We start from the raw sequence: 14,496 nt of genomic DNA, 5'->3' as shown, positions 1-14,496 counted from the left end.
AAAACGTATTGTAATGAAGAAAAAACGAAAGAGAAAGGCATGGTATAAGCTTGCTTGTGGTAAGGCGATCGTTCAGAAGTGCAAAAGGGCACAACCACCATCTCTTCTGACTTCTCCTCCCCCTTTATTTATCGTCACCCTCGGTAGTAACTTGAACGAGGTAGAGGGGTTGTGCTTGCCATTTCAACCGAGTTGCTTTATTCAGAACGCCATGCTCGATTCGACCCAAAGAAAAATGGTTGACAATATTTGTCAACATTTTTATCTTATTATTTTCTTTTTTTCTATCTATCCATGTATCTATCTATCTATTTATCTATCTATCTATTTATACGATCGATCGATCGATCGATTAATCGATTAATAATTTTATTTTTTTATATATTTGTTTTTGCTTTTTTTTTTGTTTCTTCGTTTTATTCAAGGGAAAGAAAACAGGGGAGATAGAAAATCATTTTTTATACGAAACATAACAATTTATTATTTACTATTAACAATAATCGATTAACAGTTGTAATATCTTTCTCTCTTATATCTTAATCTCTTTTAAATAATAAAATTGTATGATATTAACGTCAAGACTATGTTTTTGTTGGGTATATAAAATATTATATAACGAGATACATTTCTAAAGGATCAACAAGTTTTATGTAATACGTTATAATATAAATAGAAAAATCTTAAAAAAGAAATTGCTTATACGTCACGTTATTATATTATATATATTACAAATATCACGTTCATTTATTATCGGGTATTTACAAGGTCTTGGAAAAAATATTAGCTGTTGCGATTTGATTTAAAAAAGACATTAGTATCAAAACGTTAGTTAACAAATATAAACTGTATATATAAAATATATCTATATATACGATATATTTACATATATACAGACTATATATTACACGAGATGTAATGAAAAAGTTCGTGTAATTTTCGTCTATTTGAGAAGCCATTGGACTGAAAAATTTTAACTTACCACTTGTAAAAAAAATATATACTGAATTGGCCAAAAAAAGTCCTTCAACGTTTTCATAACTTTATAACAGTTAATCTTGATCTGATCTTCTATTTAATTTGATTTTTTTTTATTCTTTTTTTTTTTTAATTTTTTTTCTTTTTTTTTAAGAAATTAAAAAATTTCACGAACATTTTGATTAAAGTCTCGCATATATCTGATATAAAATATATATTTAGACTATAGGCACAGACGGAAAAATGGACTCGATTGATCGACATTGAGCATGTATGTATATAGCCTAATTCATCGCGTTTAGTATGCGACGTCTACAATAAATAAATAAATAAATATATATATATATTTATATATACTTTTTGTGAAAATAAATTACTATTAAAAATTGTCATATGGAAGACTAGACGATTAGTATGAAGAATCAAAGTTTTCTATGATAATTAACAATTATCTCGTATGTCCTTTTAGATGATCTTTTCTTCTAAATTATCCGTCACATAAAAAAAATGAAAACGCGAGGTCTTCATCCTGTATGAATACGTTTGTACCAAAGAGTTAACTCCTCGTTCCATGTAAAATTTTTGCTGCATTCTTCAGAATCACATTTGTATCGTTTTCCAACTATAACAAAAAAATATATCATATAATCATATATTTTATTTTAATTGCCTAAATTATAAATGCCTAGATTATATCATCAAACAATTCTCTACTGTTGATATAATCGATATTAAAATTGATATAAGAAAATCCTGAACGAAAAAGTAGCGATCGGTCATCATCGATTAATCGATGTCCAATCTTACAATATGAATATTATTTATGTTAAAATCGTTAGAAAGATAAAACTATTATATCGTATATGTGTTCGCGATAATGATTTTACCATTATGTATTCCGATGTGTCTTTTGAGTTTGATATTATTATTGAATACCACGTCGCAATACTCGTAGCAAAATTTCTTTGGTCGAAGTTTCATGCATTTGCTTGCTTGCTTGCTTGCTTACTTGCTTGCTTGCTTACTTGCTTGTTTGCTTGCAAGGTCTTATAAATTGACCAATTTTTTTTTATTTTGGATAGAGATACGACGGAAAAGCGATTCCAGATGAAAAAATATCTAAAGAAGATGCAGAGACGTGATATGGGTCACGGTTTTCATGCGTCCTCGTGTGCTTTTTTAAATGATCCTTTCTACCAAAACGTTTTGCACAAAGCATACAGATATGAGGCCTTAACCCTGTATGGATTCTCTTATGCCGGGTTAATTCCTCATTCCGTGTAAAACTTTTGCCGCATCCCTCTGAATCACATTTATATGGTCTTTCGCCTGTAACAAAAAGATATCATATATGTATATATTGCAGTATCCATAATATATATATTTATATATATATATATATAAATAGTTATCCATTATTAATATAATAATAATAATAAATTATAATAATTAAATAATTAGTTATATATAATATATATATAATATATATAATAATAAAAAGATATATATATAATTTAATTTTAACACATCATAAGTATCACAAAAAAATTCTACATTGATATCAACGATGTTAAAACTGATCGAATGAATGAAATGAATCAAATGAAATTTAAACAAAAAGTTAACGATGTCCAATCTTAAAGCGTGAATATTATTTATTTATAACAACCATTAGAGAGATATAACGATTGTATTGTATAAATTCGTAATAGCAATTTTACCTGTATGTATTCTAATGTGTCCTTTGAGTTGGCCATTGTTACTGAACGCCACGTCGCAGTACTCGCAGCGAAATTTTTTCGGACGAAGCTTTTTCATTTGCTTAGCAGCAACGTCTTGTAAATTTACCAACTCAGCAGCTTTTTCAACGGATGTGGTATAAGTTGGTGGTGTATAATGATGAATCGGCGGTGGTATAGCGGTACGACATGCATTGGTGAATGCATTAATATTGAGAAAGTTCGATGATGGCCAACATGTACCATTCATGTTCTGTATCGTAAACATTTCTGATGGCTGATACAAATTAATATTATGTAAATAATCAAACTGACAATAAGCTAAGAAATTTGCGTTACTGGTAGAAGGCAAATTTTTCATGCCAGTATTAATATCATTTGGACATTGATCCGTAGAAAGACGTGCGTTATCCTTGGACGACGCGTCATAAGAATTTCTCGGTACGGAATCCAAACTTTGTTCTTCACCGACATTTTCTACATTTATAAGAGAAGACAACGATTCGTTACTCCTCCTTTCATCGCTACCTTCATACGGAGATCGAATATTGTTATCTTCTATCGGTAGTGATATAATACTATCGCAGTCTTCTTCCTCCGTATTGTTCTCCGCAACGTTCCTCGTCTTCTCGTTTATCGTCCAAGGACGGAAAAAATTGTCAGCCATTTTGTTTAAAAGATTCAACTTTTAAAAAATATCACGGTAATATATATATATATATATATATATATGTATTTTTTTAGCGATTATAAATTATTATAAGATTTTGATCTCGCTTTAAAAGATTGTCCTTTTATATCTTCTTAAATAAAAGACAATGAAATAGACACTGAATCTGACTGATCTATATATTTCTCACTCGCTTTATAAAAGAAAATATTCTTCTTTAACTAAAATGTTCACAACGAATATTCGTAGTTAACTGTTTCAATCGTTCTCAGGAGAAAGATTATATACCGCCAAAAGTTCCCACCCTCTTGCTCGGGATTGGGTCGTACCCTTGGACGGACCGCAGTAGAGAAGGGTGGAAGAAAAAGAGGCGATTGGCAGAGAGTGACAGAGAAAGAGAGAGAGAAAGAGACGGACACGCTTTGAAGAAGAACCGAGTGGTGGGCTTTTGGAGGGCCTGCCGAAGGCTCGGTTTACGACGCTCGATCCTTTTGTTATGAATTAGTCAACTGTATGGGAGAGCTCTGGGAAAGAGAGGGGGCAGACAAAAAAGAGGGGAGCTTGGAAAAAAACTGAGGGGTACGATCGAGGCGTTGCAATCCTCAGACATGCCCACTATACGTTCTCTAGAACGTGCCCCTTTATATAGGAAAGTGTAATGAAAAGTTTTTATCAGAAAAGGTTTGACTTAGCTTAGCTTAGCTTCGAACAGAATTTCTTTCGTTTACTGGCCATACTCGATTTATAGATCTTATAGAATATTTTGATATTAATTGGAAAAAAGGAAGAGCTTGTTAACAATTTTTTTATAAATACTATCACTTTTTTCATAAATCTTTTTTGATAATCTTCTTTTTACTAAATTTACTGTGGAGAGATTGTCGTTAGGAGAACTAAAGTGTGACAACTTTTGTTATATGAATACTTCGACCTTGAGCCAGTTAAAAAAAGAAAATGTTGGCTGATGCAAATGTCGTAACAGAGTACCACGACAAACTTATTTTTTGCTTCTTTGTAGTATCTTATAATATCCTTCGTAGACATATGTGTAAGAAATATTTATATAACATAGATCTACTCTGTAATATCTTTTTTTCTTTGCTTTTCTCTCACGTATTTGCAGAATCTTCATGCATCCACCTAAAAGAATAAGAAAAAGAAAAAAGAAAAAAAAATGGAACGAACAATCTTTCGGGTAAATGAATGAACGGCTGTAATCAATATTTGATCTTTCGCGTTTTCTTTATAACGGAACAAACATGGTTCAAATTTGACATTTAGAAAACAATGACTAAACTTGACATCAAAGTTAAAGTTATCATTCCAGGTAAAATGACGATCGGAAGTAAGAAAAATAATCGTTTATAGAGGTCGTACGCACCAAGGAGTATGACCTTTGTAAACCACTTTGGACAACAATGAAAGGGACACTCTGCCGTTTCTCTTGCGTTGTATTATCGCGTCCTGTATGGAATATATTGTAGAGAAGTTGCGAGGGTGGAGCCCTGGAAAGCGGTTCGTTGATTTATTGTAATACTCCGAGCGAATCTACCCTCCAGAAGCGAGCCATCCACGTTTGCCTCTCTCTCTCTCTCTCTCTCTCTCTCTCTTTTTCTCGTCAACCAAGAGAAGAACACCCTTCTGTCAAACGACCTACGAAACCATACAAAAACCAACTTCGCTACCATTCGATATATCCTAGTATCCTTTGTAACATTCGTCACGACGTCCTTTTTGATTTTCTCCACCGTCCGGATCACGTCGTATGCTATTTAACGATACAACAAGATTTCACTAAATCCGTGAAAAATCGAACCTGTTAAAGAGCTTCGTAATACTAAATAAGATCTTCTTATTCTTATTCTCTTCTTTTTCTTCGACTTGGTAGGTCCATCTTGATAAACGCAACCTCAACATAGAAGCGTTTAAATTTAATCCAATGATATATTCTATTAATTAAACTATAAAGAATATCCCTATAATCTAATTATTTCTTTTGTCTAATACAAAATATATCTAATATGAAACTTGTCCTTTTGATTGTCTCTTATGAAACTTGCATAGCTTGTGTCGACGTACTGTATCGACAACCCCTTGATCGTCAAAGTCACATAGGGATGAATTCACAAAGAGAGACGAATCTCGAATGGATTTAACGTTCGCTTCGTAATATAATTTATATTATAATTATGTTATAACTTTCCTCGAAGTATTAGATTTTTTATTAGGGAACTTTCTATCTCGAGATATGTGCTAATTTTTATATTCTTATCGCGAAAAACAAAAAGATGATTTCAATAATACGGATATACAACTTTAGCAGATAGTTTTTAATTTAGATATTTTAGAATAGGGTATTTAGAATTTTTCGAATTTTTTTTTTTTGAATATTTCCTATCAATACTACGAAATATCAAAAATCAACATCGGTTCACTTTCGAATATTTTCTACAAATATTACTAGAATAAAATTGAATATTTTTAAAAAATAACCACAATTTCTCGTGAAATATTATTTCCTTCGTTTTTGAAATTCTCACGCACGGAAATGCAAAAATAAAAAATAGCGACTGAATCGAATTTTCTTAAACTCATCGGATGGTCAAACAACTACATAGGAAGGCCCATTTGTACGGGAAAAATCGCCTTCCTTTAAAAAAAAAAAGAGAGAGAGAGAGAAAGAAAAGAATGTAAAATTTTAAAGTTCGCCGACGGTAACAACAAACTCTATTTTTTCTTTTAAAATTACGAATCGAGAACGCTGACCTTTCGTGAATATGATGGATCGAGTTGGACTGAAAAATCTTCCTGTCGTGTTTCTTTTGAAAATCCCACCGATCCGTCTTACTCTAACTCTTCGAAAGTCACAACAACGAATTGCACCTTCTGATATTAGTTGTACCTAGATCGAAAAAGAAAGAGAGAGAGAGAGAGAAAGTGATTTGTATAGATCAGAATATTGCGATTTTTGGATGCAGCTAAACAAACACGACTTACGCATATTTATAGGTTACAAGTTATTTTAAAAAAGAAACCACATATCAATCATTCGAACCTTTTCTACTAATGCTTTCATTTTGAAATCCAACATGTTTTTTCTTTTTTTTTTTGTAACTGTACGATCTAAAATGAGTCGATTAAATCTAATCGATAGATCGAAAGAAAACTTGATTAACATTAAAATAAACATTTAATGAAGATCGTTTCTTTTTTATCTCTTTTTCTTTCTTTTTTTTTTTTAACATGTTCACAAGCAAAAGTAAATTGACCGATGAGAAAAAAAATCTCCCAGTAAAAATCTCGTCGAATCTGTCAGTATCGAATGACTGATCGGTCAGCATGAACGAAAAATCCTGAATATAGATAATTTTCGTCTAAGCGAGAGCGATTTTTTTTTTTTTTTTTGTTACAACTACATCGAACTCCATGTTTTTGGAAAATGATAGGACGAATCGGTAGACTACGGTAAAAAATCTAAAATTGAATCGGAGCGATTGATGTTCACAAAAAAAAAAAGAAAAAAAAATATCTATCTTAAGCATGAGCTATCATCGATCGATCATTTCCATAGACTCACGCGTGCCTCCCTTGATTTTTAGCAAAGTTGCTTCTTTCCTTTTTTCTCTTTTTAACATTTTTGTACATCTGAAAAGTTATGAATAGAAACGTGACGCGTGCTGTTATTACATGTATACTTAAGTTTCTAAAAAAAATATACATATATTTTTCTTTTTCTCTTGCGAAATATAATTATTTCTTCGTCGATACAAGATCGGCTGAGAATTCCTAGATGATGTTAAAGAACAATTACCCTTCTTCGAGATTTTTTAAATTAATTTTTCTTTTTCAAATTATCTACGATCTGAACTAAATAAAAGTCTCGAAAAAGATAATAGTTAATTATTTATAATCATCCAGAAACTATTTCTGTAATATTGAATTAATCATTTTTTTTGGGGGGGGGGGGGATTAGAACAACTTAATACAATACTATATTATACTATAGCAATCCAAACACAATTCGAATATATACTATTAGACTGGCCAATAAATATTGTCAGAATTTTCAATAACAAAAAATACAGAGTTATTTATTGAACTAAATACAAAATAATACAAATTCCAACATTACTTATTGGCCGACTTAATATTAAGTATCTAATCAGTATTAACAAGAGTATTAGGGATATTTGACTAATTAATTACTTTTAATACTTAATATATACGAATTAATAATTCACTTTTAATATTTGAAAATTTGTATATCAATCTTTTAGAACCTTTTCTTTAATTTACAAAAACAAAAAAAAATCTGAATTTTTGAGAGTGATCTTAGTATAAATTAATAAAACGATGGAATATTACTCAGGATTCGTAAACATATAAGTATAGTTCGCATGAATTCGAAAGGAAACGGCTGTTCGAGCGGAGATGGTCGAGCCACTCACACTTCTGTCGAGAAGTCGAGGGTTAAAGTCACGGCAAGCCCTATTATAGCCCTCGAACGGGACCAACCCTCCCGGTAAACAGAAAGGCATAGAAAATGTGCACAACCGCAAAGTCGCCGCCCCTTGCATGGCGGCCCTAAATTTGATTATGCCCCTTCCACTCGAGTGAATCCCGTTAGATTCATCGCTGAAACCGGTCGATGATTTATTTCATTTTTCCTTTTTTTTTTTCTTTTTTTCTCCCTCTCTTTTTTTTTTCTTTACCACGCTGACAAGTTGTCTTTGTTATATAGTCGAATGGAACACTCGGATACTATAGCAAAAAAAGATACACTATAGTATTCAAAGGATATTTCAAAATTTATGTTAAAACATAAAAATTTTGCTAAACAAATAATTCTTTTAGCAAAATTTTTTCATCGAGATTTGTATACTAGCATGTAATTTTTTTTTTAAGTTATAAACAATTTTATACGTATATATATATTTATATACACCTTGCAAATATATATATATATATATATATATAAAAGTAGCACTATCTATAATATTAACAATGTCAGAATATAAAAGTTTAAAAATGAATGAAAATATCGAGTAACTCAAATTCGAGAAAGATCACTGAACGAAAAATCACTCTGCGGTTTTATCTCGATAGCCATTAATCAAAAGATTCACGAACTTCCACATGAGTGAATTCATCCTTGAACGGAGGATACGAGTGAAAAAGAAAGAGAGAGAGAGAGAGAGAGAAGAAGAGAAGGAGATAAATACTATAAAATATAAAAGATCGTTCTGCCAGATGGCCCGTGCCATCAAGAACGAACAGAGGCACGTCTCTCTTCTCTCCTCTCCTCTTCTCTTCTATTTTTTCCACTTTTCGAATCTCCTCCACTCAGCTACTTTTCCCTCCGTGATTCTCCAAAATAATATTACTATAGATTTCCTTTCCTTTTCGTTTTTCTACTCTATGAGATCATAGAAAATCTCCGCGGTTTTATCATAAAGAAACCGCGTTTTTTTTTCTTTTCTTTTTTTTGTAAATAACTCGAATAAATTTTTATCTCGCAATTCTATTAGTCGAAGCGTCTACACTTTAAGTACACACCTTTTCGTTTTTCTATTCTATGAGATCATAGAAAACCTCGGTTTTATCGTTAAAAAATCACGCTTTTTTTTTTTTTTTTTTTGTAAATACCTCGAATAAACTTTTATCTCGCAATTCGATCAGTCTACACTTCAAGTACACATCTCGAATAGTCATCATTTTACATGACAACTTTTATTGAGAATTTTTGGAAATAAAAATTCATAAAGAAGCGTCTGAATATTTAGATAGAATAATTTTGATAAATTTTGTACCACCATATATCATTTTGGCATAGAAAGTTGCGTTCGAAAATTTTTTTAAATAAAAATTCGCGAAGATGCGGTCGAAAAAGTTTGGATAATATTTCTATGAATTTTTACGCTGATCCTCTTGAAAACATAATTGCAATTGTGATTCCGAAAATGAATTTGTATAATACATCTCTTGAAAAAAAAAATATATATATCTTTCATTCACTACCGATCCCGTCGCTGTCCTCGCGAATGGTCAACCCTTGGACATATCCGCGAAGAAAAGTGCCGTACAAATTTCACAGTAGGGTGCCACTTTTTCGGCACCTTTGCCAAGTTGACACAATCGTCTTCATCGTGAACGTCCTTTAAAAGGGAAATGCCGAAACGAAATCGGCGAAAAATCGTTCGATGGTGTTCGAATATGCGCGAAATTTCTTATTCGAAAATTTACAAAAATTCTCACTAATCAATTTGAAACGGTATAATGTATTTACTTGTAATTTGAATTTTTTGAATTAAAAAATGAATAATTTAAAATTATGTCAAAGAAAAATCTTTCGAAAATTTGAGTTGTAACGATCTGAGTAAAAATTAATTGAGAAGCAATTCTGCTAATAGTTTGTAACCTTTTGCAAGGATTTTCATGGAAAATCGGATAATTCGTTCCGGTTCTATTAACTGTTAGATGTTAAATATGTATGTGTGAGAAGCTGTACAAATTTCAGAGTACCCTAATATCAGGTAGACGCGTTCAGAGGATATAGAAAAGCATGACAAATTTATAGAAATTTTATTTCTAGCTTTGAACGCGATGTGATCGAGACTCCATGAAGTCGTTAACGAAGCGTAAATAAAAATACTTGTATAAAGGATAAACGAGTAAAAAAATTTCACGTTGAAATTAATTCAATCAAAATTCTTTGAGAATTAGATTTAAATGATTCACTTAGCATTAAATAAAGATCGCTCATAAAAATGATTATAAGTGGAATGATCGAAACCTATGAATAATTACCATAAGATATAATACACCGTAAAACTGATTCAGTTTTATTGGAAGTTATAACACATCTAAATTTTTCACAATATTTTTCTTTATACCTAAACACATATAAATTACGAATATAAAAGATACTTAATGATATTGTTAATATGAGAGAAGTTTATCTCGTTGTTATATCTTTCCTATACACATATTTTCTATCCTTACAACATTCCTGCAGATGTAGCTATCTATACCTGCATAAGTACACACACTTTTACACCGTTTTATTATTATACCATATTTCACTTTACGAATTTTGAATGTTTAGGAAATATATAAATGATTGGAGAATATAATGACGATCTACATTGTTTTCAAAACAACACAAAAACTCAAGAATATTACAATGATATCAATGTCAAAAACATTACAACAGTGAACGAGAACTACATCTTGATATCTATCGTCCTAGTCAGTATTTACATGGATGTTTTTTTTTTTTTTTTTTTTTTTAAGAAAAAATCGTAGGACGTTTTCGAAGAGATCGTTTTCTCGAAGAGAAACATAAAATCTTCTAAAAGATAAGGAAATATAAATTTGGGAAAAATATGAATAGACCAGAAATCCTCTAAGGAAACAAATTTCTAAGTAATAAGGAGATATCGTAAATCGTGGAATGTTAGAAATATTTTGTAAATTCTCTAAGCACATAACGGATATAAAATGAGAGAATATAACGACGGTATATTTACATTGTTTCTTAAAAACGATGAAAAACGATAGAAAAAGTCAAGAACGTTAGAATAATCACGAACATAACAATAAAAGAACGTGATATTTACCGTCGTGTATTACTAATCGTGTACTTACATAATTATACGTCCTTGGAAAATCAACGAAACGTTTTCGAAATCGTTTTGTACGCGATGCTTCAAAGTTATCGTTTTTTGAAGATAAATATGGAGTACGGCTGATCGATTCGAAATCTTTCTTCTTTTCCACAAGTAAATTTGACGTTGAGCAAATAAACACATTGAGAGGACGGCTCCGCGTTTGAAGTAGTGTTCCCGTAGAATGAAAAAGCCGCCGACGATTGTTCGGCTCGTTCTTCTTTTCCTCTTTCGCTCTGGTTTCCCCGCCCAGTGACTCTCTTTGGAACGTCCTTTGGGTAAAATCAGTATTATTCTTCATAGTAGTCGAGTCAAGGAGTGGGGTGATCTCAAAGGTATTCCGCTCTGTTTGTAACATTATTGTTCAATCGAGCAGCCGTCTTCTTCGCTAACAGAACACTATATCTTTTTCCATCGTTGACATTCGAATATTTCTTCAAAAAAGAATCGCAAATTCTCTGGACTCTACTCCATTCGATATTCGAACGTTTTATCGAGACGTTAGATCTTTCCAAGGATCTTTTTAACGATCTCTCCGATTTCGTATATATTCTTGTATATTTATGGAAGAAGCAAACATTTATTATTGTAGTAATAAATCTGCATTAAATTCTTCTCGCTCACAAAGTCTCTCGTTTCTCAATTACATTGACAAATATGTATTTGTTTCAATTCTTACGAATAAATATGATATATCGTATAATGGATGTAGTAATGAAACAGATCATGCAGGTTGTATCACTTCAATCGACTTCTTCTTTTTGGAAGTGAAGAAAATTTAATTAAATAAATCAACTTCTTATCAGACGCGCAAATGAAATTTACAGTATCTATCCGTTGAATCCATTATCTACGATTTTATATTTACATAGTGTGCTGTGTATGTCTGTGTGTGTGTATGTATATGCATAATAGTAATCACCGCATATTTGTAAAATCGATTCAACAATTAAAAAACTTTGTACACAATATTTAATGGATTATATGAACATATGATTAAAATATACCTACAATTATGACATTACTGTACAGACACCTATCAAATGAATAATTTCTATCGTTAATTCACACCAGTTTACACTAGGTTTACTTGAATTAGAGTTCATTTAGCTTTAGTATTTTAGGGAGAGAAAAACCACAGATAACGATTATAAATTATGAATCACCATGCGTTTTCAAATGTATTTTCAAAGTAGTTCTATTGATAAATGCTTTAGGACATATGGGACATGGATGTGCACGCGATAGATGGTGCTTCAAATGTTCGTTTAGCAGCATATTCGTTTTAAACATTTTCTTGCAAATATTACACTTATGTTCTTCCGCATTCTCCAGATGAGTTCTCGTGTGTTGATCGACTTCAGCAACGTTATCAAATTCTTTCGAACATACTCTACAACTGAATGTCACTGCTCGCAAAATGCCTATTTGACCGCCAGTTATTGGTGTTGGTACAGAGATTATGTTACTTGGTTCAGCGATGTTGCAACGTATCCCTTCTTTCTGTGTATGACAATTAATATGATTTCTGCGAAATAATTAATTAATACAATTAACATCGAATAAAATAGAATTGACCTTCTATTAAAAATATTTAAGATCAAAATCAATGAATCTTTACCTATATGCATGCTCGTTTCTAAAAGTAATGTTACATGTCGGACATAGATATTCTTGTTGAGTTAATTGAATTACAGGCGATATTTTTGCTCTACCAATACCTTCGAATTTTATCGAAGGATGCATAAGAATGTAGTGATTCCTTATTTCCTCTTTGGTATCAAATATTTCAATACATCTGTGACATTTATAGGGAAATAAAGGATCAGTGTTTACATGTGACTTAACATGTATATCAAATGACAATCGCGAATTGCATTCGGTCTGGCACATATCACAAATAAAATGTTTTTTAATATGAAGATACAGCGATTGTGGCGAAGCATAAGACTTCTGACATACGGTACAAATATTGGTTTTCTCTATCTGCGCGTTATATTTCTTCATGACATAATATTTGTTACATTGCTCGCATTGGAATGCTGGCTTCATTTCATACACGACCTTTTTTAATTTGCAGCCTCCTTTCAAACATGATGGTTTTTTTACTTTATTAATTTTTACCATTTTTTCTGCCGGAGGTTCATTGTTCATTTCTGAAGATTCTGGTTCATTCTTCAATATTAGCACCTCATTATTCGAAATTGCAGAATCTTCTACTTCCTGATTAGTTAAAACTATCGACTCCTTAGTGTCTGAATCCGGCTCTGCGTGTATTTTTTCTATCTGTATTGTTAAACGATATATATTTTTTCCAATATCTATTTCTTTATATGGCATGGATGTAGTTGCATCGGAACCATTTACCAGTTCTTTGAACAAATTCGTTTTATTTTCTAAGCTTGATTCTTCAACCTGTTATAATACAGAACAAAATTTAAATGAAGAAAATTTTTTATTGAAATTTGAAGTTTTATCGGACATTTGCAATAAAATTGTCAAATAAGCTCCACTTACAGTCTCTCCCAATTGTGTAAATGGGCTTTGCGGTGGTGTTACCAAACTATGAGAATCTTCATCCAAATTTTTTTGCTTCGATGGTAAAATCTTTAAAGACTCCACCTGTTCATTATTCTCAGCCTTTCTTTTTCTTTGTAGATCTTGAAAATAAAAGATTTGTGAAGATGGATTTAACCACTAATGACCAAAGTAACGGAATAAAATAATTACCTTCGCCATTGCGAAAAATAGTTGGTATTGCGTTTGTTTTCAACTCATTGGATGTAGTAAAATAACTTTTTTCGAAATGTAATTCACAAATATATAAAGAATCATTTTCACTGCAAGGATCAAGAACTAATTTACAATTTTTCATCCATTGCTGACGTCTCCTAGAAACATTAAAATAAATAACTTCTAACGATTAAAAAATATATTTTATTGTGGTATATAAAAAGAATACAATAAATATATTACAATGAAATATATGCCAATTAAATTATAAAAATATATAATATAATTGTTCTATTGAAACGTAAAGATAAAAAATAGTGAAGTTACATACGTGTCATCTTCAGGAAACGCGAATAAGGATATTTCTCGACCATCGATCTTCGTATTTTGATCTGATAAACAACCACGTACTTTACAAACGAACGTCATATTATAATAGAGGTTATTAATCGTCCCTGGTATTCCAGAAACAAATTATAAAAGCAAAGTTGTATAGAAATTCTCCATAACCTATAAGCTATATTTGTTTAAATACAATATAATGTCACAGATAACATGAGTATGAAATTTTCACTAAAAAAAAAAATCAGAAAATCAATATCGTATTATTTATTAATGATTTACTGCAATTCACCGTTCGTATGAAAAATATAAATTAACCAATCATTAAATACTGACTCTCATTTCAATCTGCAATTACTATTGGATAATC

The 14,496-nt window shown here is 31.1% G+C and overlaps 2 protein-coding genes across 2 annotated transcripts; both read right to left on the bottom strand.

Moving 5' to 3' along the window:
• Positions 1-1,170: 1,170 nt before the first annotated feature.
• On the bottom strand, positions 1,171-7,284 carry LOC127064619 (zinc finger protein 184-like). Its single transcript, XM_050995945.1, has 3 exons — positions 2,697-7,284; positions 1,863-2,304; positions 1,171-1,597 (listed from the first exon to the last, which is right to left on the bottom strand). The coding sequence occupies exons 1-2, from the start codon at positions 3,379-3,381 to the stop codon at positions 2,045-2,047; spliced, it is 945 nt and encodes a 314-aa protein (XP_050851902.1). The 5' UTR covers positions 3,382-7,284; the 3' UTR covers positions 1,171-1,597; positions 1,863-2,044.
• A 2,916-nt stretch (positions 7,285-10,200) lies between these two features.
• Positions 10,201-14,463, bottom strand: LOC127064610 (GDNF-inducible zinc finger protein 1-like). Its single transcript, XM_050995928.1, has 5 exons — positions 14,116-14,463; positions 13,782-13,942; positions 13,569-13,711; positions 12,673-13,466; positions 10,201-12,579 (listed from the first exon to the last, which is right to left on the bottom strand). Exons 1-5 carry the CDS (start codon positions 14,211-14,213, stop codon positions 12,207-12,209), a joined length of 1,569 nt encoding a protein of 522 aa, XP_050851885.1. The 5' UTR covers positions 14,214-14,463; the 3' UTR covers positions 10,201-12,206.
• Between the last annotated feature and the right edge of the window lie 33 nt (positions 14,464-14,496).

This window comes from Vespula vulgaris, chromosome 6 (genome assembly GCF_905475345.1).
Source record: "Vespula vulgaris chromosome 6, iyVesVulg1.1, whole genome shotgun sequence".
In the NCBI taxonomy this organism is placed as follows: domain Eukaryota; kingdom Metazoa; phylum Arthropoda; class Insecta; order Hymenoptera; family Vespidae; genus Vespula; species Vespula vulgaris.
Note: the sequence above shows the minus strand (reverse complement) of the source record. Positions and strands in the feature narration are given on the sequence as shown.